General features: G+C 39.6%; 1 protein-coding gene across 5 annotated transcripts in view; it reads right to left on the minus strand.

Annotated features, from left to right (window-relative positions):
- The window catches only part of LOC138741466 (chloride intracellular channel protein 4), a 131391-nt gene that overhangs the window by 85164 nt on the left and 19360 nt on the right, over positions 1-26867 (minus strand). The window contains exon 1 of one of the 5 annotated variants that reach the window (XM_069895634.1): positions 823-1224. The exons of the other annotated variants lie outside the window; for them this stretch is intronic. Within the exon in view, the coding sequence (XP_069751735.1) occupies positions 823-891 (69 nt within the window). The 5' untranslated portion in view covers positions 892-1224. Of the gene's footprint in view, positions 1-822; positions 1225-26867 lie in introns of those variants that run through there. 5 annotated transcript variants of the gene reach the window in all.

The raw sequence follows: 26867 nt of genomic DNA on the forward strand, positions 1-26867 counted from the left end.
ATTTTTTTTACTGTTCCATTAACACCTTCCATGAATGAAAGGTTTTACGTTCATGCAAGATGATTTTTTTTTATAAATCACAAAGTGTAGAAACCACACCCAAATATTTCTCACTGGCAATAGTGATAACTAACAGCACAAAGAAATCTGAAATCACAGTTTGTGTCCATGGTGGAGCATTTTCTGTACGCACTGAGTTAATGAATTCATACACCCTCATTTTTTTTCATTCCTTATAATTTTCAGCTCGAAATGTTCATCTTGCACTGGCTACAGTTTAGAAAAAGCACTGATCAACCATGAATAGTTTTGTGTCTGCAGAATTAATTCTTGTATAAGCAAGTTCCATAGGAGCACTTGAATTTCTCTCAAGCAATGATTTTTAACCACAACTTCACACAAAGGGAAACAGACACTGTGGTAAAAGTCACTATATTCCTTCTAACTCGTTATCAATGACAGCGGCAAATAAAATTCATTAAAATGTTGACTGACTCACAACTGTTTCACATGAGCTTGAGAATATCTCACAGGCATAACAAAGCAAAACAGCAGTGCAAAACGGGGCAAAAAAAATCAGACTGTGTTAAATTCTTAATTGCTCAGTATAAATGTTCTACTTCAGATTACAATTCTATTTCAAGCGGAAAATCAATTCGCTCAAGTCAGTTGTTATGCAGTTTACTGATCAGTTTTGTTAAAATATAGAAATAGAGTAAATCGTGAAACAAATAAGGCAATGAAGAGCAGTGTCAAGAGGCTTTCAGACAGCTGTCTGCTGGCTGTTTCTGGAATAAAGAGTCGGATTCTGGCAGACCCTACCTTAACAAACAACTCTATCAAAGGATCCTTGTGTCCATCCACTCCATTCAGTGGGGTTGAGTGAGCCATGTTGAAGCAACTTCGAGATCTCTTCAATAGCCTACTGACTTTGACTTTCTGCCCAAGTTTACAGACTTGGTCCTTTTTTCCCCTCCGTATCAATGCAGTCCAGCTGCAGAAAGCAACTCCCTAGTAATAAAGAGATTCTCTCTTGCGTTTCTGAGCCTGTTCAGTGTTGTTCAGAATCTGCCTGTCTGTAGTAATTTGACTCTCTCTCTCTCTCCCTCTTCCTCCCCGCCCACCCCTCCTCCTTAGTTCAGATGCTTTCTTTAGCCACGTCCTGAGAAAATGGGTGGTGAAATCTAGAGCTGAGCAGTTTCCTCTGCTCACTCTTACATGGTCATTGTGTGAGCACAAACTCGCTGAGGAAAAAAATCCAGCTGGAATATTTAAAGCTGGTGATGTCATGCAGTACAGGGAAGGAAAAAAAAAGGGCAGGTCTGTGGAAAGCGTCAAAACACAAAGCACAAGCAGTTAACAAATCAGCAAGAGCTGGACCAAAAGAAATGTACGTCTAAACTTATCCCTTGCACTTTAGCTCAGTGATTCGAGGCAAAGAGATCATCAAGCTGGGAAAATCCCACATACTTCTAAAATGAAATTGTAATCTCTCACCAGTACAAATTTAAAAAAAAATAATGAACCGTTCAACAAATTAATCCAGAAACAATATTCCTTCCTCTCTATATTCTTTTTCTTTCCTGAGGCCTAACCACCTTAGAAGTATTTTACTGCAGCACTGGGGCTCTGTAGCATTGATGGTTGGCACAGACTCATTGGCTGAAGCCTCTGTTTCCACGCTCTCCCTTTGTGGCTGAGATTGTAAATAAAATTGTATTGTTTTAGAAATTTACACTGGCCTACTATCACAAATCAGATCCAGCTTTAAAGCATGCTGTTCAAAGATATTGCTTGAATGATTTTCATTTGTAAAAATAAGGTCATCTGCATACTTATAATTATACAGAAGTTACTTTTGAAATAAATTTCAGGAGAACACAAAGATTTCCAGAAATTAGAATATACCTTTTAAAACTTACAGAATATTCTTTAAATTGAGACTTTGATGGCTGCACGTAAATTAAAGAGGGATTCCTCGACGGGAAACATTTTATCAACAACTCCCCAAAATTAAAGGCCAGGCAACTTTAGTGACACTTCTATATTTTTAATATAATTTATCCTTTTTCTTATCTGGGTCCCTCAAGCTGTTTTATCGACCGTGCAGATTCATTACTGCATTTATTCTCTGCGGTCAGTCGTAAAATGTCCCAACAATGTATTCAGTTGCCTGTGCTCCAATTCCACTCCTTTTTAAACTGAGCACTGGAATTCTAGGCAGTGACGCAAGTAGGAAACAAAGTTGTAGACATTGTTTAAATAAAACTGTGTTTGTCAACTTCAACTTTAAAGATAAAGTCCAGTAGGAAGTAAATCTTAGTCATGAAGTAGGCTTGATGCTGCAGTAGTATTAGTACAGTCCCATTTACTCTGCAGTGCTGCTATGGAGCCCAGACTATCTCTGATAGCAAAGTCACATTATAGCTTTCATGTTACAACTTCTTTAATATCCCCAGGGTTCTTTACAAAACCAGAATCAGACAGATGGTGACATAGAGGGAATGAAAAAAAACATTACAACAAGCAATTCATCTTTTGTCAGAGGCAAGCTTAAAATTGTGTCTTTAAGTTGAAGCCAGAGGACAGAATTCAGGCACATAGTAATTGCCAGTAGAAATGCACAAGATGCCAATAGAGAAGGAGGAAAAGTGCTCACGGATAGAGAGTGGGAATGGGACCCAGCCACTGTGGAATTTGAACAAAATGCTTGGAGAGCACCAAGTTCCTCAGTCTGCTTAGCAAGAGACCTATCCTGACCACACATCTCCTCCCTTGTCAGGCATGCATAACAGTGACTGTACTTCCTTACAAGGCTGGGGCAGGTACAACTACCAGCTACCATCCTGTCAACTTTCTACAGGAGTTCTATCGAGAGCATCCTTCCCAGCTGCATTAGTGTGGTATGACTGATGACTCCTATCAATCCACAGGACCATAAAAGCATCAGAGAGGTTCATTGGGATCTTTCCCCCCCATTGATGTGATTTGTTGGGATTGATATTTAGAAGGCTGGTATAATCAGTGAGGATCGTTACCACCCTGCATGCAGCATCTTCCAACTACAGGAAGAGATACAGAAGTATTAGAACCAAAGGACAGTGTCTTCCCACAGGCAGTGAAACTGTTAAAACAATTCTCGGAAACTCTACTATGTATTAATAATTTTTATTTGAATATATGTATTCTATTATGTATTGTTTGTCTGCTTGCACCTTTGCAATGTTTTGCACTGTGGACTGGAGAATCCTATTTCATTGGGTTGTACTTGTACAATCACATGATAAATAAACAAACTTGATATTATATTCAATGAATGTTTATGGATTGACTCCCAAATTGGGTCTAAACGTCCAAGGACAATGGGTGAATGGAACTAGATTCGAGTTTATTTGAGGGTAAAGTTTTAGTTAGCTCAAAAATTTGAAGGGTGGAAGATGGAAGCATTGCCAGTCCGGATCTATCAATTAGTGCTCATAAATATATTGTTAAATTATTGGCCTGCAGTTATGAAATGTACCTGGTTCTCAATATTAAAACAGTGTCAAAAACAAATTCAATCTGCAGCAATGGTTTAAGGGTGTTCTCTTTTCAATAAGTGCCCTGTATTGTAGGCCTCTGTACCCCACACTGCAACTGGATCTTTGATTTTCTAATCAGAATTGGAAACAACGTCTCCTCCTCACTGATCATCAACACAGGCGAAACCCAAGGATGTGTGCTTAGTCCATTGCTCTACTCATTATATGCCCATGACTGTGGGGCCAGGCACAATTCCAATGCTATCTACAAGTTTGCCGATGACACAACTATTACCAGTAGAATCACAAACAGCACTGAGAAAGCGTCCAGGAGGGAGATGGATCAGCTCGTTGAATGGTGTAACGACGACAACCTTGCCAAAACCAAGGAGATGATTGTGGACTTCAGAAGGAAGTCAGGGAACATGACCCAGTCCTCATCAAGGGCTCAGTGGACAGGGTCAAAAACTTCAAATTTCTGGGTGTCAACATCTCCAAGGATCTGTCCTGGAGCTTTCATGTTGATGCAATCACAAAGAAGGCTCGTCAGTGGCTATACTTCATGAGATGTGTGAGGAGATTCAGTATGTCACCAAAAACTCTCGTAAACTTCTACAGATGTACCATGGAGAGCATTCTGGCCAACTATCAGGACAAGAAGGTTGTTAACTTGGCCTGCAACATCACAGGCACCAGACTTCACTCCATTAAGGACATCTACATAAGGTGGTGTCTTAAATAAAGCAGCTTCTCCCCTCAAAGACCCCCACCACCCTCTTCATTCTGCTACCATCGGGAAAAGGTACAGGAGCCTGAAGACAAGCACTCAGTGGCACAAGGTCAGCTTCTTCCCTGCTGCCATCAGATTCCTGAATAATCAGTGAACCAAAGACACTGCCCTTACTTTTCATGCACCACTAATTTTTTAATTTATAGTTATGTTGTAAGATGGTTATAATATGAATGTTTGCTCACAAAACACTGATTTAATGACAAATTCTTTGTCTGCCACTTGAATATATTGATGTTGTCTCTCAAGATATTCTCAAGACATTAGGAATTAACTTGGAATGGAATTTATCACCTGAATTTGTTGAAAAATATTGGTGATGCTAACTTAGTGAGTTTTAGATTAATATTTTTGTTGTCTTTTCCTACATGCTTGTCAAGGACCTTCTGCCTGTCAGACACAAGAGTGCACAGCATAAGAAGTGTTACATAGACAGTAACCATTTCCTGATATGTCTGAAGCCACCGCCCAGCTATTCCATCCTGCCAGTCAAGCATGAGCCCACCAGGCAGAGCATGCACTCACATTAGCCAGTCCTCACAGCCCCTGCTGAGCAGGACAGGCTATAAAACTGAAGCACCTCAGTTGCACTTCTCTTTGCCACATGGTCGCCCGTAAGGGACTAGCAACCCCCTATAGGTAGCTGTTCTGAGTGAGGAAACAGGTTTGGAAGGTCTCAAAGGCAAGGATCTGGACACAAGTTTTGATAGTAAAAAGCTTTATTTGGTAGTGACAAAGCTATGGAAAAATGAGGTTATACACAGTACATGCGCACACACCCACACACCCACCCACACACGGTATATACAACAACCATGGGAAGAGAGGAATAATGGTGAACAAACGCATTCAGTTTATTACTTAGCATGGGAACCGCACTTGGTTGGCAATAAGAATTTGATAGTGTGGGAAAAATAATAGTGGCAATGAAACACACACACAGCCAATAAATGGACATGGGAAAAAAGATACACCCATGCATGCAATCGAGGGGGAAAGTAAATTTGTGTCCTGCCATCCCTTGGCTCTGGGCGAATGCGGCTCTGTGCTAATCTAGGGATATTGACCAGCTCTCCCAACTCTATTAATCTCACCAGCAGCTTCTCCAGCGCAGGTCCAAGTTTATCAGCCCAGCGTAGAACAGGGGGTCCTTCAAAGATGGCAAGAGAGAGAAAACAAAGGGCGCATGGCATCTTTATAGTGCTGGAGAGTCTAACCCAGATGATTGACTGGGGGGGCCAAAGGCTCAGTTCCAGGCGGGCCAACGTAATTATGGCAGCCAATGGCCTGAGATTAAGTACAGGTAGGCTGGAGGGTGTAGGGCAGGTAATTAGTATGGGCTGACAGCAAGGTGTGTGCTGATAGGTGGTGTGGAACAGGAGCTTGATTGGCAGCTGGTGTGTCCTCCGACTAGGTAGGGAGGAGTGCTGTCATGTGACAGCCACAACCTCTCCCAATACAATAGCGCCCGTCATTGGAATCCCCTTTTCCCTATGAGCGTATTTCAGGGTCGGAAGCCAGTTGTGATCCCCTCTCCTCTCCCGGAACTACTTCTGATTGCATTCTGCTGCTGAGTTTAGTTTCCCGCTGTTTGGAAGTTGCTAATTATTTTGCTTTGTGCTATTAATTTGCTCCTGATCTGCCACCGTGTTGCTGGGTGAACCAGCCCGTTTGTTTCAATGTTAATAAATCCTTAGGTTATCCATTCCGTGTGTCTGGACTCGTTTCCTTCTGAATCCCAAACGAATCTCAACACAAGTCACAGTGGCTTTGATTTTTGTTGGCCTGCCACACATGACAAGCTTTGGTGCTGAATAAGAGAACAAGACAGTCTCCAACGGCTGTATCTGAACTTTTGGCACGAGCTTGATGAATAATATCTGGTGTCCATTCCACATGGCATGCATGCAGTGTTGTCAGGATTAAAGATATTCATAAAACTGGGGGTCTCCCAAAAATGAATGATAGAAGTATCTTACTGTCGTCGTGCACTGAAGTTTCTGCACAGGGTTACAATCTATCATCAAGATTTGGTCCAAGATCTTCCAAACCAAGATGATTTTGAAGAAAGCGTTCACAATGTGTACTTGTGATTAAGAAATGTTCTTAAAGTAGTACGCCTTGATTTGAAGATTGATGTCAACGTTGTATAACTAGCGACGGGAAAAAAAATGCCATCACCAAGTGCCAAAACTTAAAAATGATTCTGAATTAAGGTTCTTCCTTGTGAAGTTGTGATATTTCTCACAATTCCTTCCAGATCTTGTAACCATCACATGACTTGGTGTGAAAGGATTGAAATCAACATGGAGAAAAGAGTGAAATATCCAGCAAGTGAAACATTCCTTTTTCATGATCAAAATTAACAAGTTAAAGTTGTCACGTTTTGCCTAATTATGGTGCAGATAAGCTATATAATAGATAATGGGCAAAAGAAATTAATCACTTCTTGTACTCCCACACAATTATGTACCTTTCGGGAAGGTGCAAAAAAAATAAATTAGCATTTGCAGTATTTTGTGTCTCAGAAGAATTTGAAAATTTCATCAGCTTTTACTGGACAAGTCAGGTAATCAAATTAAGAATGTAACATTAGATCTCAAATATAACAATGCCTACAAACCAGTATCCTGGATTCCAAGGTGGACTGAACCAAAATGACTGAACAATCAAGAGTAAAAGCTTCAAGCCATTGCCTACTGCAGGAGCTCAATTTCATCTGAACCCTGTTGAAAGTGACAAGTTAACATGTCAATTACAGTTAATGTCAAAGTTCGAATAACTGTATCTGAAATTGCAGACAAGCCCAGAAAGACACAGTGCTGAAAACATTGACTGATCATTTCCACTCATGGACACAGCCTGGACGACTGAGCCCTTCCAGCTTCTCTTAGTTCCTGCAAGATTCCAGCATCTGCCATTTTTAGATTTCTCCAAGAAACTGAAACTGTTCTAAAATTATGCCAATGCATTTTCACGTGCATCAAATGAGGTCATGAGAACATTTTTTAACCAATCTTCATCAGAAATACCCAAGTAATCCATGTGAATGTAATTGAAAGAAGCCTCATAATTGAAATGGCAGTGTTCCTGAAGCATCTTTAAGAAACACAATAAAAATATTTTAAAAAGAAAGAAAGAAGCTGGGATTGGAGGAATAATCAACCAAAAAGCCTTTTTAATCATGAGCATGGCCTACTCGACCTTTCAAGGGAGTAGATCCTGTTAAAAAGGAATGACAAGTTCTGGATACTGTCATTCAAAGTGGAAAAAGAGACACATGGGCTCAGATACTGCTATGAAGATACTATAAATGAGTTGAGGTTTGGGCAAATACAGGAACACAATCACAGCTTACATGAATAGCTCGTTTCTGAAAATGGGCCTCAATTTCAACCTCCCAGAGTGACCAACATTTTGAATTAGAATGGTATAAAACTGCTCTTATTTCTTCATACCTCTGGCCAAATGAATGATCCAACAAGTCAGTCAGAACCGTTTAGGAATATCAAGTGTTATATGATATTCTTGAAGTGTACATAATAAGCCCCTCTTACACGGCCACTTCAAGGCAGGAATATTGCATCATTATTGCACCACGCCTGCTGTGTAAAAGGTATGAACACAGAATTGGGGGGGAAGGGGGTGGGAAAGAGAGGGTCATTGTAGTCCTGCCTTTAAGCCAGCAATAGAGGTAGTCACAGCACCAAATCGATGTCTGTAAAAAAAGGGCGAGCCAGCAAGCCAGGACCAGGGCGGGAAAGGATGTGCATGCTACAAGTCCTGCCTCTTTTGTCCCAGGAATGCTGGCTTGCTGTGTAAAATGACAGCATTATGTCAGTGTTGTTTAGTTCAGTGTAAACAAGCAAAGCCGGCTTAATGACAGGTTTCTTTACGGCAGTATTGTGGGATCGCCGTGTAAAAAGGGGTACAATTAGAAAATTCACAGGCTGAGACTCATTCAGTCATTTCCTGCAGTTGAACAAATGGGGGTAATTTTTAACAATGAAATTAAATGCGAAATCAACATGTGAAATAAACACAGAAAGTACTGGAAAAAAATGCAATCAAAATCTGTAATTTTTTTTATTTTTAACAGCCAGACCTTGCACTTTCTACTTTTAACATTGCTTTCTGGCATAACTTTATCCCAATAGAATGCAACTTTGTAACTGCTACCATAATTAATCCCTATTGTGCACAATGAAATCTAGCCCTATATTGTTACATCTCAATACCCCCAGTGAGTCCCAGGCTTAGTTTCTTTGAGATCAAGTATCGCCTGTTATACATGGTTACACAAAGTGATGCTTCACATTTCTGTTTGGTATCAGCCACCTTTGACAAAACTACTGTTAAGTACTTTTGGGAATGTGACTGGGAGAAACTATCCAAATCCTGCATAAAAGTTATTTTCACTGTTCCCCCAAACTGAAAAATGGAAAAGTCATTTCAGTAATTAAAAGAGATGTAAAATTTTTTTTTATTGAAAAGGAAAAAGACTAGTCCATCAGGCCACAGTCATGAGCAACTGTTTTCTTCCCTGCCAATATCGTTGTTCCCTACAGGTATCACAATACAATAAAACCCCTGGTATCTGGTGCCTACTGGGATTGGTAGATACCGGATGTGTATTTTCCGGTTGCTTGAGACTGCATGCTGCGTAATTGGTGAACTAACAGCGAGATGCACCAATTTTAAACTTTAGGGTTTTTTTAATCTATTTATTTTCTCAAAATTATTGCCAGTTTCTTGAGGCGGCTGGTTGCTTGAATTCCAGATAACAGGGGATCTATTGTATGACAGATCTACTTACACATCACTCAGATCCTCTCAGCAGCCCACAATTCCCAGGTATACACATTTACTTCTCATACATAACCACCTCACCTTCCAATTTTACAAAATATTGTCATATCTTGGCCATTGATATATACTCTAAAGTTTCTTGTTACATATGTGAAGAATATTTTGTTAATGAGACAAAAAGAGCATCAGATATTACATTCAAGAAAGGACAGAGGAGATGCTTTAAGGATGGGACTCGATTATTGATCCACAATGTACATAAACCATCACTAACTTCACTGCTATAAATAAGAGATGTTTGTCATCTCAAGATTGCTTCACTATTCAATGAGACCATGGTGATTGCTTTGAGTCATTACATCCATGTAACTTTAATGCCCTTCTTAAAAGAACATAGGACAGAACAATACAGCAGTACAGGCCCTTCGGCTCTCAATTTTCTGCCGACCCATATATTCCTACCTTAAAAAAAGTACTAAGGCTTCCCTACCCCATAACCTTCTATTTTTCTTTCATCCATGTGTCTGTCCAATGCCCCCAATGTTTCAGCCTCCACCACCATCCCCGGCAAGGCATACTAGGCCCCCACAACTCTGTGTAAAAAAACTTATCCCTGATGTCTTGCCTAAACTTCCCTCCCTTAACTTTCTACATAGGTCCTCTGGTGTTTACTGATCCTGCCCTGGGAAACAGGTGCCAGCTGTCCACCCTATCTATGACTCTCATAAACTTGTAGACGTCTATCAAGTCTCCTCCCATCCTTCCATGCTGCAAAGTGAAAAGACCCAGCTCTGCTAACCTTGCTTCATTAGACTAGTTTCCCAATCAAGGGATCATCTTGGTAAATCTCCTCTGCACGCTCTCCATAGCTTCCACGTTCTTCCTATAATGAGGTGACCAGACTGAAAACAATACTCTAATTGTGGTCTCATCAGAGATTTGTAGAGTTGTAACATGACCTCTCTACTCTTGAACTGAATCCCACTATTAATGAATCCCAGCATTCCACAGGCCTCCTTAACTATTCCATCAACCTGTGTGGTGAGCTTAAGGGATGTATGGATTTTGACCCCAAAGTCCCTCTGTTCACATCCACACTCTTAAATAGCCAACTATTAACTCTGCCCTCAGCCTTCTGGTTCACCCTTCCAAAATCCATCACCTCACACTTATCTGGATCGAAATCCATCTGCCACTTTTCTGCCCAACTCTGCATCCTGTCTATATCCTCTTGTAACCTTTGACTACCCTCAGCTCCATCCACAACTCCTCCAACCTTCAGGTCATTTGCAAACTTACTTACTTTCCATCCTTCCGCCTCTTCATCCAGGTCTTTTATAAGAATCACAAAGAGCAGGGGTCCCAGAACAGATCCCTGCAGCACTCGTCTAGTCCCTGACCTCCAGGTAGAATACTTTACTTCCACTACCACTCTCTGCTTTCTACCTACAAGCCAATTTTGTATCAATATAGCCAAGGTTCCACTGATCCCTTGCCTCATGACTTTCTGGATGAGTTGACCAATATCTATCACTCAGATTTACAGTTTTACTGAGACAGCATCCAGTATTTTTATGGTGTGAACATATCAGTCTTTATTTGCATGAAAGCATTTCCAAACAGCTGATAAAATAGTTAAGACCTGATGAAGGAAATTAAAATTATTCAAGCATCCAAAATGTTCAAAAGCATTTCTTGTTCCCACATTTTACTTATCAGTTTCAATATGCACTGGATATCAGAATTATCATCAAATTCTGATGTTAACCTAGTTCCTTTTCCAAACCTATCTTAAAAAAAATACTAAGCCTTCCCTACCCCATCACATTCTATTTTTCTTTCATCCATGTGTCTGTCCAATGCCCCCAATGTTTCAGCCTCCACCACCATCCCCGGCAAGGCATACTAGGCCCCCACAACTCTGTGTAAAAAAACTTATCCCTGATGTCTTGCCTAAACTTCCCTCCCTTAACTTTCTACAAAGGTCCTCTGGTGTTTACTGATCCTGCCCTGGGAAACAGGTGCCAGCTGTCCACCCTATCTATGACTCTCATAAACTTGTAGACGTCTATCAAGTCTCCTCCCATCCTTCCATTCTGCAAAGTGATAAGTCCCAGCTCTGCTAAGTCTTTCCACCATTTTCCAGTTTTATCTCACTAATGTCTGAATCAGAATAATTCGACCACAAACAAAACTGGTGCCTTTGAGTCCAAATATTGCTGAATAGTAATGATGCTGTAAAGTATGTAACAGTGCCATGCTACCTGGAATTTAATCAATTCCAAAACTGAAAATAATATTTAATCACAACCTTTTCTTGTGACATTTCGACACACATAAAAATTCAGAGCAGGATGAGGCCATGGCAATAATATAACTGTAGCCTCATTCCACATTCCTGCCTAACCTCATCCTTGCCATCTTTCAACCTCTTGCTTATTAAGAATCTAAATCTGCCTCATTAATCAGATCAGATGCCATGTATTGTCATGCAGAAAAGCAGAAATGAAATATTAGTCTGCCATAAGACTAATTCACGTTGCACAGTGCCTCTTACATTCAAAGCAAAAGAGAGCCCCACCCAGTCACTGAGTGTCCATGGATTTGCCTCCAGTGCTCCCGCAGCCTCTGCAGCCACGCACGACTCTAGTTCAGTTCAAACCATCAGCAACCAGAGCCAAAATTCAACTCTCCGACACAATGATGAAGCCTTCGGTGCCCAGGGCCATTCAGGAGCCATCCTTGCCCTCAAATCTCAGTACCGATACCTGGCTCTCATAGGCCAGCCTCCAGCAGGCCCACAAAGGACCTCATTATCAATAGCTCACAATCTATGTGGGCTTCTCGGTCGCAGGTCACCAACAGCTTGCCACCGCAGAGTCCCTCGCTGGTCCACAACCGTGGTCGCCGCCCTTATTAAAAATATTCAGACTCTGCTTCCATTATCCTTTCAGGAAATTCCTTAAGTAAGAAATTCCAAGTTTAAAAAAAAATACCTCATCTTCAGTGAGCAATTCCTTATTTTTAAATTGTGATTCCCTATTAAATATTTTTCCACAAGAACAAGCATCTTTCTGGGAGGAGTCACGTGATGGAGTAGTGGCTGGTAGGAGAATACCAGCCCTCTCCAGAAAAGAAGGAAAAAAGTGAAGAAAAAGTAAAGCCCCAGACACACAAGTCACAACAAATAAAAAATGAAGGTGTGGAGAAAATGGCACCTAAGAAAGAAAAACCAAAAACAACGGGGAAAAAAATAAGAAAGAAAGAAGCCGAAAGAGAAAGTTGAAGGCCTTACCTGCACGAAAAAGCAGGGACCCGCCGTGGAAAGAGGAGCCCACTCCCCGAGGTTAGTGGAGACCCTGCAGCGTCCCAACCCACTAACCGCAGGACTGCAAAAACGGCTCACAGAGCCAAACAGGGGTGTCCAACTGCGCATGACAAGGACAACACCGACGGGAGGGGGTCCAGCTGGAAGATAAACAACAGGAATGGGAGGGTTGAGAAAGAAAAAAGGAAATTAGAGACACAACAGATAACCAAGCCAGAAGAAGAGGACCAACATCAAGACACCATGGGAAAAAAAATTCCCACAAACTGAGACAAGCAGCTCAACAAGAAAGTCAGAAGAGACACAGATAAAAGACACAAACCCAAGAGCAGACACAGAAGAAGAAGAAGGAGAACAAGCTCTGCACAGAGGAATAGGACATAAAATGAATGGACAATACATAGATTTTAAAAAATGCCAAGAACAAATGAAAGCATTAAAAGAATGGCTGACACTAGAATTTAGTGAAATTAAAAGAAAAATGAAAAGTACAGAAGAAAAAGTGAGTAGAATAGAGCTGGTCAAAGTAGATGTAGGGAAAAGATTAGAAAATGTGGAAGAACATGTCATGGCGGTAGAAATGGAAGTGAACGACTTAAAAAGAAATTTGGAAGAAAGTGATAAAAAAAGTTAAAGAAACACAGGAGTTGTTAGCTCAGAAGATGGATATAATGGAAAACTATAGTAGGCGAAACAATATAAAGATAGTGGGCCTTAAGGAAGATGAAGAAGGCAAAGATATGAAAGAATTTATAAAAGAATGGATCCCAAAAGTCCTGGGAATGCCAGAAATGCTGGAAGGAATGGAAATAGAAAGGGCACACAGAACATTAGCCCCGAAACCACAGTCACAACAAAAACCAAGATCCGTTTTAGTAAAATTCCTGAGATACACGACAAGAGAAAATATATTGGAGAAGGCAATGAATAAAATGAGAGAAGACAAAAAAACCACTGGAATACAAAGGTCAAAATTTTTTTTTTCTTCCCAGACACAAGTTTTGAGCTCCTGAAGAAGAGGAAGGAGTTTAACGCAGAAAAATCGATCCTATGGAAGAAAGGCTATAAATTTATGTTAAGATATTCAGCGGTGCTTAAAATAGTTATCCCGGGGCAGCAAAACAGACTGTTCTTGGATCCAGAGAAAGCACAAGAATTTTCAGAACGCCCGCAAGACAGAAATAGAGATGAAGAGATGCAACGAGAACAAAGAACAATGACAAACTACATATAAAGAAGTGAAAATAATGTATAAGTAAGAACTAAAGGAGGGAAGAAAAGGGAAGTAAAGGAGAAGGGAGAAAAAAAGAGGGGTTAAAAAATTAATAATAAATAAATAAAACATTAAAATAAAAAGAAGAAACCAGGGGGAGCTTTGTTGTAATGTGAAGATAAAAGTCTTCTGGAGGGGGTTGGGTGGGAGAGAATAACAGTCTCTGCGAAATCAATTGACACTTGCAAACGCGTTCACAGTCTGTATGGAGAGGGGAGTTGTGATTGCCCGGCAAGGGACAAGGGGCAACTCAGAGATGGGGGGGACACTTGGGGTTAAGGGAATTTTAGATGTGGGAATGGTTGAAATATTTTATGTTTTAGAAGTGTTGTCATACAGTGCGTTCAAAAAAAAAAGAAAACTGAGAAATGGAAATGGGTAAAAGGGGAAAGGTGGTGGTGAGGAAGCGGAAATGAGATGTAAAAAAGTATGAAATGGTCATGTTGAACTATATGACTATAAATATTAACGGAATACATAACCAAATCAAAAGGAAGAGGCTATTAAATTTACTGAAAAAAAAGAAAAAAATAGATAAAGCATTGGTGCAGGAAACACATCTAACTGAAGTGGAACACAAGAAGTTAAGGAGAGACTGGGTAGGGCACGTAATGGCAGCATCATATAATTCAAAAGCCAGAGGAGTAGCTATATTAATCAATAAAAATGTACCAATCAAAATAGAGGAGGAAATAATAGATTCAGCAGGGAGGTATGTAATGATAAAGTGTCAGATATATTCAGAATTTTGAAATTTGGTCAATATATATGCACCTAATGAGGAGGATCAAAAGTTTATGCAAGATACTTTTTTGAAGATTGTAGATAAGCAGGGGAATATATTGATAGGAGGGGACTTTAACCTTAATTTGGGTTTAAAGATGGATAAAATTGGACAAAAGACTAGCAGAAAGAACAAAGAAGCCAAATTTATGGTTAAATCAATGCAGGAAATGCAACTTTTGGATATATGGAGGAGACAACGCCCAAAGGAGAAGGAATACTCATATTATTCGAGTAGACATAAAACATACTCAAGGATTGACCTGTTCCTGGTGTCAGCCCATATCCAAGGGAGATTTAGGAAAATGGAATATAAAGCTAGATTGTTATCGGATCACTCATCCCTGTTATTAGCAATAGAGCTGGAGGACATCCCACCAAGAATGTATAGATGGAGATTAAACTCCATGCTACTTAAAAGACAGGATTTTAGAGAATTTATTGAGCGCCAAATTAAAATGTACTTTGAAATAAATACGGAATCAGTGAAAGATAAATTTATATTATGGGATGCAATGAAAGCTTTCATCAGAGGGCAGATAATAAGTTATGTAACTAAGATGAAGAAGGACTACAATCGGGAAATAGAACAGCTGGAAAGGGAAATAGTAAGTACAGAAAAAGAACTAGCAACAAGACAAGATACAACAAAAAGAAGAGAATTGGCAGACAAAAAAAATACGAAACACTACAAACTTATAAGGTGGAGAAGAACATAATGAAGATAAAGCAAAAGTATTATGAGCTAGGAGAAAAAATGCACAAAGTACTAGCTTGGCAGCTTAAAACAGAACAAGCTGAAAGAACGGTATCAAGGAAAAAGGACAAACAAATTACATACATCCCAACAGAGATCAAAGAAAACTTCAAGGAATTCTATGAGCAATTATATCGAACTGAGAATGAAGGGAAAGAAGACAAAATAGATGAGTTTCTAGCTAAAATTGAACTACCGAAATTGCAAGAGGAGGAGCAAAACATATTGATAAAATCATTTGAAATAGAGGAAATACAGAATATATTAAAAAACCTACCAAACAATAAAATGCCTGGAGAATACAGACTCCCAATAGAATTCTATAAAACATTTAAAAACTTATTAATTCCTCCTCTCCTGGAAGTAATTGAAGAAACACAAAACATGCCAGATTCATGTAAAACACCAATAATTACAGTAATACCAAAGACAGGGAAAGATCCACTAACACCAGCATTGTATAGACCAATATCTCTACTTAACTCAGATTATAAGATAATAGCAAAACTATTAGCAAACAGATTGGCCGACTGTGTACCAAAAATAGTAAAACTAGATCAAACTGGATTTATTAAGAAAAGATGAACAACGGACAATATCTGTAAGTTCATAAACTTAATCCATGCAGTATAAGGAAATAAGACACCAACAGTGGCGGTTGCTTTAGACGCAGAGAAAACCTTTGACAGGGTAGAATGGAATTATTTAAAGTTCTACAGAGGTTCAACCTACCAGAGAAATATATTAATTGGATTAAAGCATTATATAAGGGACCACTGGCGAAGGTAACAGTAAATGGATATATAATCGAACCAATTTAAATTAAGCAGGTCAACTAGGCAGGGATGTCCACCATCTCCCTCACTGTTCACTTTAGCTATAGAACCCTTGGCAGAACTGATAAGAACAGAAAATAAAAGAGATAAAAATAAAAGAGAAGGAATATAAAATCAGTCTATTTGCAGATGACATCATAGTATACTTAACAGTACCAGAATTATCAATAAAAGAATTACATAAGAAATTGAAGGAATATGGCGAAATATCGGGGTACAAGATCAACGCAAATAAAAGTGAAGTGATGCCAATGAATAATGCAGATTTCACAGAATTTAAGAAAGAATCACCATTTAAATGGCAAACACAAATAATCCGATACCTAGGTATACAACTAGATAATAATCTAGGCCAACTATACAAATTAAATTATCAGCCATTTAATGAAGAAATTACAAGATGACTTAGAACATTGGAAAGGTTTACCACCAACACTGATAGGAAGGGTAAATTGCATTAAAATTAATATCTTCCCAAGGATACAATACCTATTTCAATCATTACCAATTCCCTTAACAGAGAAATTCTTTAATGAGCTAAAGAAAATAATAAGGAAATTCTTATGGAAAGGGGGGAAACCGAGGATAGCGCTAGATAAATTAACAGAATGGTACAAACAAGGGGCTTACAGCTACCAAACTTTAAGAATTATTATAGAGCAGCACAATTAAGATATCTATCAGATTTTTATCAAACAAGGGAAAAACCAGATTGGACCAGGTTAGAGTTAGTTAAAGTAGGGGAGAAGGTACCAGAACATATACTTTATAAGTGGGATGAAAAACTGGTGCAACATAGAAGTTCACCAGTACTGCACCATCCACTCAACATTTGGAAGAAGATTCACGTAGAAAGGAAAAAAAACAAATTACCAACTACCAAAATTATTATTGATGCAAAATCAACTAATCCCTTTCACAATAGATAACCTTTCCTTCAGAGAATGGGAGAGAAAAGGAATCAAAAGAATAGAAAATTGTTTTTTGGGAAATAATTTATTATCTTTTGAACAAATGAAGGACAAATATGGTATAACTCACGGTACAATGTTTGCATACCACCAACTGAAAACCTACTTGAAGAACAAATTGGGAAGCAGGCTGAGGTTACCAGAAGGAAGCAGCTTTGAATATGTGATTACAGACACAATGATAATTAAAATATTTCTAACAAACAGGTACATCAAGCTGCAAGAGAAAGGGAACGATGAAATAAGCTGTAAACCCAAACAAAAGTGGGAACAAGATCTAAACATAAAGATAAAAAATGAAAAATGGGAAAAGCTATGCTCCGGAACTATGAGAAATACAATAAACACGAGGTTACGCATGATACAATATAATTGGTTACACAGGCTATATACCATGCCCCAAAAGTTAAATAAATGGGACCCAACAGTATCAGACCGATGTTTTCACTGTAAGAAGGAAACGGGAACAGCAGTACATGCAATTTGGGCATGTGAGAAAGTGGAAAAGTTCTGGGAAGATTTAAATCAGGTATTAAATAAAATCACAAAAAGCAACATACCAAAAAATCCAAATATTTTTCTTCTAAGTAATATAAGAAGTAAAGAATTAGGCCTCAAATTGGATGGAGCTGAAAAAAGATTTATTATGATAGCCTTAGCTGTAGCAAAAAAATGTATAATGTCAACCTGGAAATCAGAAGAGAGCCTGAGAGTACACCAATGGTATGTAGAAATGAATAAATGTATTCCATTGGAAAAAATAACAATTTAAAAAATAAAGTCACAGTATTTGAACAAATTTGGGAACCGTACATGGAACACAACAGAGAGGGCCTATCGTGGACCTCCACCCCCTAAAATGAAGAAGACAAAATGAACTGACCCAGTGTGTAAAAGTAGATGACACATTTTCTTGTTTATTTTCTTTGTGTGATGACATTGTTTAATGCATCATATATGTTGAACGTTGAGTGGGTGGGGGGGGGGGATAGGAAGGAGGGAGGGAAGGGAGGGGGGGAAAAAGGGGAGAAAATGATACTGTGTATATTCAAGATGGAAATGTTTGTGTGTATTTTGATAATATGGTTCATAGTGTGAAAAATTTTTAAAAATTTAAAAAGAAGAGGAAGCATCTTCCTTTATCCCCCATCCGCCCTATCAAAATGATCTAAACTTGACTACTTCAAATTTACAACCATATAAGAGAGAGAACATTTATGGAAGTCTGAATGATTCCCTAAACATCGATTTGAATCCAGACATGCATAAAACTAGCTTGCCCAAAACATTTTTGCCCAGATCAACATTTACATGAACAAAATATATCACAACCAATCCAAAATATTTACCATTGAAAAAAACATTAGCTATATACCTGACACTCAAGTAAAAATATTCCAAAATCGATGGTCGCAAGGAAATTAGGCTTTGAAAATATATCACAGGCAATAAATCGAAGTTAGTTAATGATTGTGTTACTTTTCATGCAGTTAAAGCCTAACAATCAAGACACATTTTATCTATTCATTGGGGATTCTGCAAAGTAGAAATAAATTTGACCTTGTGTAATTTGAATTCAATGCCTGTAACAGGTACACATCAAACTGAAAGCACCATGAGAGAATCAGATCAAAGAGAATACAATAATCAAATATTTGCTTGTCCTACATTTTGCAGTTGCCCTACAATGTTAGTCCGCTCTTCGATTTTATTTTGTTCTTGTCCTGACACAATCGTCAAAGCAATAAATGTTCCTCTGAGATACAAATTCACTCTTTCTCTTGAGGCCGCTGACAAAGGCACTTCTCATTTCAGTACTAATATTATAAAAACACAGCTCCCTCTTCCTCGCTGTCTCCTGCACTGCAGTGTGCTGAGGTAATAAAACCCCAGCAATTATAATGCAACAGCCTGCGAGAAGTCGAGAGCTTCTTTTATTCTCCCATACAGCACATTGCCTGGCAACCCACTGAATGAGTTGGTAGTGAGTGCCATGTATGATTATAATAATTAATAATAATAATAATAAAGATGCAGACACACCACATTCATATTTCACGAAATCTCCTCTAAATAATGCAATAATTACCTATTTCGCTATTTTTTTCAAACATTCTTTCCATAAATATTATGATAAAATTAAGGTAAGCTCCACCTATTTTAATTTGCTAAGTACTAGTACTGTCTTCCTGTAACTCCACACATGCCAAGATTTTTTTTTGTCACAGGAAAGCCATGTTGTTAGTTTTAACTTGAGTTTTTTTTTTAAATCTCATCTTGCCTGAAACACGAGTTTACTCGAGAAATCTTTTTTCTTGAAGCTTTTACAAGCTAAAAAACATGCTAATGAAATTTCAAGTGCATTAATGAAACGCGATGTAATCTTTAGACATCCATGTACCAAGCCTATTAAAAACTCAGAGAACACATTTTTACAGAATGTGGTCTGTCTCCTGACATATAATTGTGATATTAACATGTTTAAGAATGCATTTACAAGACACATAGGAGACAATAGAAGATCTGGATGAGAAGAAAGCAATCTTTAAGGCCCTTCATACCATACATGGATCAGAACTAGTTCTCCTGCTTTTCATGCTGTTATTCCTTGGTGGCAGAAGTGAACATTACAAGGGAAATGTAGATTAATTCTTTCCTTAGGTGACAGAGTATATAGATAAGTTTTTGGGAGATAAATTAGGAAAGGTTTGTTGGAGTAGGTCACATACAAACACTTCAAAACCGATCCTATTTAAAATATTGGAGCTCTGCCCCATGCTAGACATATCAGCTATGCAGCTTTTGCAAGAGCTTTTGAAGAGTGTTCAAGAGATGGATTGTCGTTTGCAAAAGGCAACAGATGAAAGAGCTTGTTGGAGCCGCATATTTTCTGGAGGAGAGCTTGCTGTTATAAGCGGGATGTGTGGTTTTGCAAGCAGAGGGAGTGAAACAGGCCTTCTCTCAGAAAGAGAGACACACACACACACACACAGAGATCACTTGTACAGTGTTACAGCCAGCAGAAGTAGTTGGGACTGGAATAGGACAAACTGGCAAGCCCATTTGGAAGACAGCCTGGTCAAAGCCCTTGTGGTTTATGCAAGAGGAGAGGACTGGCTGACTAATGTTTCACTTAGAATAAGTGAAGCAAGAAGGAACTCTGTGATGACCTGAAAGAGGTTATCATCTGGAGAACCCTGACCGGGCAAGTTTCTTCAGCAAGACACTGGAGTGGCTGATGGAAGTACATTAGTTGTGAATGTCCTGGAATAACAAATCTCTCTCTGAAAATCGACAAGAACCTTCCTGAGTGGTAACCATTTATCTTTTAAGCACCAAAGCTAGGTGAACTTTATAAATGTCAAATTCTGTGCACGGTATAAGAATTGTCTGCAATCAGTGGACTTGGAGGAATGAGAAGTGAGATTGGACTGTGAACCAAAGAATTTTCTGAACTTACACACACATTACATACATACATGTGCACTTAGAATTAGAAGGGGGTTAAGTTAGGTCAATAGAGTTAAGTTAAAGTGTGATTCCTTTTTCATGTTTAAAGATAATTAAAAGCAACTTTTGTTCAAGTAACCCTTTGTCTTGGTGAATATCTATTGCTGCTGGGTTTTGGGGTCCTCTGGGCTTGTAACATTTAAATATGGATTAAATTCCATACCTCAGGTAAAGCAACAGAATCCTGAAATCCAGCTCTTCTAGATTCAAGAACAGCTATCACTTCTTTAACCTCCCTGTAATACCCTAACCACCAAAGATATGTCTGCACCACTGACGTGGCATGTTTTTTGTGTGAATCAGCCAACTTTATTCTCATCACTTTTTTCCTCCTTATGGTGCCTTGTGTTAATTATATTTGTTGTCTGAGTGTATTAGGTGCCTGGAAAGCTGCAGAAGGTAAGACTTCTGCACGTTGTACTTGCCTATACGACAATAAATTCTTAGTTTATTATGTGATGAAAAACAGAAAAAAATGAAATGTTTAAAAGAATGCCAAATTCGTGTAAGATGTAAAGGAAAGAAGAAAGCTGCTTGGGTCCAAAATAAAACCAAAAAAAAATTCAGCTCATCGGGCAGGATCTGTGAAATGGGAAACAGTTAACAATTAAGATCAGGAACTTAAGGAAAGGTAAGAGATACAAAATGAAGAACTGCAGGATGTTCACCACCGGCCAGAGAGTGTGAATGGAGAAAGAAAAACTGTGATGCTATCGCAAAGATCTGGACAATGCCGTTATGGAGAAAGCAATTTACCTGAACCCATAGAACTTGAGAACAAAAATAGTGATGCGAATCCATAATGAATATCGGCTTTGCATGGGTACAGGAGGTGGATGGAAAGTGCAAGGCTGTGACTTGATTTCCTTGTCAGCAAGCCACAAATTTGGAGATTCACTTTGAATCTGAGGAAATGACTGAAACTCCCAATCCCATGATATCTTGAAGAAATGCAGCAATCACCTTCCACACAAGCCTGATTTTCAAACCCTTCAGTGCTGGTTTAAAATCCTGATCCTATAGTGCATCCTTAAGGAAAATGAAAACCATAGATTTCAGCTTGCAGTTAGTGGATGGTTTGTGAGCATTACCCAGTCAGGTCAACCAGAATCCAAACTTGCTCAAAATTCTGTTCAGCAACCAATTCACTCTCTGCTGTTGAGTCATGAACAGGTGGCTCTAAGTTTTAGAAAACAGAATGTGGACTACGGTAAGCCACAGCAGGCCGGTACGTTACAATCAGAACAAGAGTCATTGCAGAAATTCAAAGATCAGGTTTACTTGAATATTTGAATGTTTTTCTTCTTCAATGTCCTCTCTACATCTTTTCTTCAAAAATTGGAGCCACACAGGAGGCTGCAGTTGCTGAATTCTGAAGTTAAACATGATCTGCCCGGAGAAACTCAGCAGGTCGAGCAGCATCAGCAGAAGTAAGGACGCTATTTCAGTTGGAAACCCTTCATCAAGACTGGGAATGTGGAGGAGCCAGCGGAAAGAAGATGGGGCAGTGGGCAGAGGAAAGATACTCATGTCAGATTGGTGAACCAGGAAAAGGATGCATGATAGTCAGAGGCAGTAGATCAACAGATGCCCCAGACAAAGCGAGAGAGAGGGGCGAGAAAATCAAAAGGATGTAGTGGGGTGAGAAGAACACAAAATCTGATCTGATTAGAAGGTGGCAATGGTAGCATACATAGTGGAAAAATCCAGTGGGGAGTTGAGGGTGGTAGGGAATGGAAGCTAAGAGAAAAGGGGATGAGAATGGGTGGGGGAACCAGTTAGGGATGGGTAGTAAAGGAATCATAAAAGATTTGGGGGGAGGGGAAGAGGAAGAGTGGAAGAGGTATGTAAGAAGAGAGGGAAATTATTATCTGTAAAAAAAAAAAATCTACATTCATACCATTGGACCTAGGACAGCCCAGGTGGAATTGGCAGCTCACTCTGGCATTGGAGAAGGCCCGGGTCAAAAGGTCAGTGTGGAAAAGGGAAGAGGAATGCGAAGGGACTATTTTGGCCAGTCCTTCAGAGTCATGGGTGACATGCTGTAACTCTAATTTTGAGACAGCTCACGAAGTCAAGGTGGGAACCACAGACTCTTCCACAGACAAGGCAGGAGGATCGTTTACAAGGTGGTCTGCTCTTTTTCCCAGCTCTGGTGAAAGGAATTCACAATTTACCCTTCCTTTCTATCACAATCAATGTTGATTCCATAAACTTATAAGAGTGAGATTTTCCTCCATTGGTCTGACATATATTGGTCAATCCCGCTCTGAATAACTCAAGATTTGTCACTTTGTCATGTTCACGTACTTTAAAACAGACAAAATAATTACTTTATATCAAATGATTTTTGCTCAAAATATTTACCTCTATAATACTAATGTCCTTATTTTATAATTTAGCTGATGTTAAGACTTCTAATTCTGCCAAATTCTGCCATCCATACTACATATTCTGGTCTGGCTCCAATTCATGTGTTCCATTTCCACCTTTGCCTCATTTACAAATCCCATTTCTACTGTTTCAGTATCAGTGCAAAACCCAACAGCCAGCACCCCTCCACACTGCAATTCTCTTCTTGAATCACCAGCCTTGGTGATTTTACAGCTTTGAAAGTCTCCTCAAAAGTTTCTTCCTTAAGATCACCACATTTAACTCATCCTGTTTCCGTTTAAACCACCTTCTGCAATCCTCTTGAATGTTTTCATTAATTTTGTGCAAAAGATACTCGATCATATTACACTGCACATTAATATAAATTGTTCTTATCAAATCATGGGATTGACATCATCAATTCACAGTCCAAATTAATGTAACTACCATGCCCTGTGAGAGGTAGAATAATCTTGAGGTGGTGTATCCACAAAAGTGGCAATACAGGTAGGCATGGTGCTGAAGGAGAGTGACACGCTGGCCTTCCTTGTTTAGGGCTGGATGTCCTATTACAACTTCACAAGACATTGGTAAAACCACCCTTGGAAAATTGTGCGCAGGTCTGTTCATCCAACCACAGAAATGGTGTGGACAAGATTGTCACTGGGACTGGCAGCTTGAGTTATAAGGAGAGGATGGATAGGCTCAGATTTTACTCTGTAGAGTGTAGGAGGGTGACGGGAAACCTTGTAGAAGTATATCAAATCGAGAGGCTTAGACAAGGTGAATGGTAGCAGTCTTCACAGGATAGGGACGCATAAAGCTAGAGGGCAAAGTATAGAGTGGAGATTCTAATCTGTCATATGATCTTACCAGCGAGAACCAAGTTGAAAGTCACATTACCTGCCAATCAGGTTTGGACTCCACCCACCCATTGGTACACACCTGACCATTGTCCCTTTAATCACCTAGCGATTATCTGGGCTGGACTCTCTAACATACTATAATGGAAACCATGCCAATTTTCTGCAGATGTATGGTGGAGAATGCTGATTGGATTCATCAAAGGCTGGAATGGGGACATCAATACGACCCAAGCATAAAGGTAGTGAATACAACCCAGGACATCACAAGAAAACCCTCCCCACGATCGAGAACATCCACAGGGAACGCTGCCATCAGAAATCAGTAGCAATCATCAAAGATCCACACCACCCAGCATACCCTCTGTTCTCACTGAAACCATCAGTAAGGAGGTATAGACTCAAGGCCCGCACCACCAGGTTCAGGAACAGCTGTTGCCCCTCCACCACAATAAACTCAATCAGGGGCTCATTTAAGGACTTTTTGCACTTTATTGTCTTTTTTTCTTTGTATTGCACAGATTGTTTATTTTTCTTATTGGTTTACGTGTACATTGTGTACAGTTATTTTGCACTACCAATAAGAGGCCATTCTGCCTTGCCCACAGGAAAAAGAATCTCAGGGTTGTGAGATGTCATGTATGTACTCTGACAATAAATCCAAAATCTAAAATGGAACAACAACTGAAAATATGATAGACATCCTAGAGCATGTTTCATTACACCTATCATTACATTATTGAAATCATACCTGCACATTGTATATCACAAAGGGTAAGTATCCATCTGGAGAAAGAACTGGAGAACACTACAAGAGGAGCAGTAGGATTAGCTGGCCAGGATCAGAAAAGATTATAATCACTCCAATTTATGTACAATCCAGGGCAACCTTATTCTGGAAATTCTTCTCCTAAATATCCTATCCAGTACAAAAGCCTGGCCCTTCCCCTCTTTCTTGGCTAGCTTCTGCAATAAAATTATTGCTGCAAAATCTGTTCAGACTCCATAAATTTCTCACACATGGCATATTTGACTGAAATCTCAACAGCCAATGACATCACAGCACACAGTGACCAACATATTTATTGTACACAGATCCAAACTGCCAACTTAATTTTTTTTCTGTCACAGTGTCTTGCTCTCCTCCCCTCCTTTTTTAAACATTGGGTGTCTTTTGTACCCAACTAACATGTCTGTTGATTTATCAAAGTATTCTTGAAGGCAGCAGCAGGGCAGAGGGATGGCAGCTGGGTCATGTGTTAGGATACAGAACCCCAGCAGCGCTGTTTGTATCTACCAGCCACAACACCAGATGGGTTGGCATCAGGCTGGTGCCTGCTCACTGCTGTGTAACAGCCTGGCCTTCCCCAGCTTCAGGCTGCTGTGCAATTGAAGAGGAAAGCTTATAATTATGCACAAGATGCCTTTCAGAGAGGAAGTTTCTAATTGACACCTGGCCCTGATCTTTGTTGCCCACTGATTTACCACACAAGCTGTTCCAGAAGTGGGAGAATTCATAAAATCATCCAAATTGGAACAAGTTAAATAGAAAAGTCTGCAGACGTTGTGATTTAAAACACAAAAATGCTGGAGAAATTCAGCAGATCATGCAGTATTCATTATGGCAAAGATACACATCCAACTTTTTGGGCCTGAGGTCTTGGTCAAAGTATCATACAAGTGACCCGCTGAGTTTCTCCAGCACTTTTGTGCCATTCAACGACAATCACAGCATCTGCAGTCATTTTTTGTTTAACTCTAAGACTCTGTGATTGTAGTGCAATACACAGAAGTGCAGGACAAACTCAGAAGGTCACACAGCATCTATTGGAAGCAAAGGGCAATCAATGAGCGAAGGGCTCAACAAAGGGCTCAGGCCCAAAACGTTGCTGTGATGATACACCACTAGCCGACTGCAGGGGGCAAACTGTGTACCTGCAGAAGATCACTGGAGGGCAAGGCAACTCCTGGCCGGCTGTCAATCAGCCGACCTGAATGGACCAAGCCCCTCCCGGTTGGCTGCCAATCACCCTCCAGGATACAAGCTACATCCGGTCCCTCAAGGAGAGCACAGCTACTCTCTCAGCCAGCTCTGTGGAAGTTTGTGTGGAATAAAGCCTGCTGAACAGACTATGTTTTGTGTCTGGTTTTCTGCTCGACAGCGCATCACAGTATATCATCTTCAAATCCTATTTAAAGTGCTACAAAAACTGATTATTTTTAATAAATCAAGCAAAAATGGATATCATTTGAATAAGAAGTTTGAGAACTATCATAAAACTATCACAGAGCACATTTCCTGCATTACACAGGGGCATATCTAAGGAAAATAATGCCTATGGCAGGCATTGAAATTGCGCCCCTGAACAAACACGACACCCATCTTTTAGATAACTTTACCATAATATCGGCTCAAAAATATGTCAAGCTCATTAATCTTTTAATTAACTAATTATGGCACTACATGAAAATTATAACTGCACCTTCCTAGCTTTCACTAATGCAAATTGGTCTATGATGTGATCAAATCAGTTTTTTCAGTTTCTTCTCTTTCTACACTCAGCAGAGCAAGTTAGGGCGGGTAACTTCCCATGCGTGACCTTGTCAAAGACTTTACTGAGGTCCATGTAGACAACATCCACATCTACCTTCTTGGACTTGGTTGAAAAATTCTACAAGATTTGTTAAACATGACCTACCATGTATAAAGCCATGCTGACTGTCATTAATCAGCCCTTGGCTGTCCAAAAACCTATATATCCTATCTCTCAGAACTCCTTTCAGTAATTTACCTACTCCTGACATCAGGCTCACCAGCCTGGTTTATTTTTGGAGCCTTTTTTAAATAAAGGGACCATGTGAGCTACCCTCCAATCCTCTGGCACTTCACCCGTAGCCAAAGACATTTTGAATATATCTGCAAGGGCCCCTGCAATTTCTACACTAGTCTCCCTCAAGGTCTGAGGGAATATCATATCCAACTCAGGGGATTTGTTGCAAGGCAACAAGCACCTCCTCCTCCTCCTTAATCTCCACATGTTCCCTGACCCTTC

The sequence above is a fragment of the Narcine bancroftii genome, chromosome 8 (assembly GCF_036971445.1).
Source record: "Narcine bancroftii isolate sNarBan1 chromosome 8, sNarBan1.hap1, whole genome shotgun sequence".
In the NCBI taxonomy this organism is placed as follows: domain Eukaryota; kingdom Metazoa; phylum Chordata; class Chondrichthyes; order Torpediniformes; family Narcinidae; genus Narcine; species Narcine bancroftii.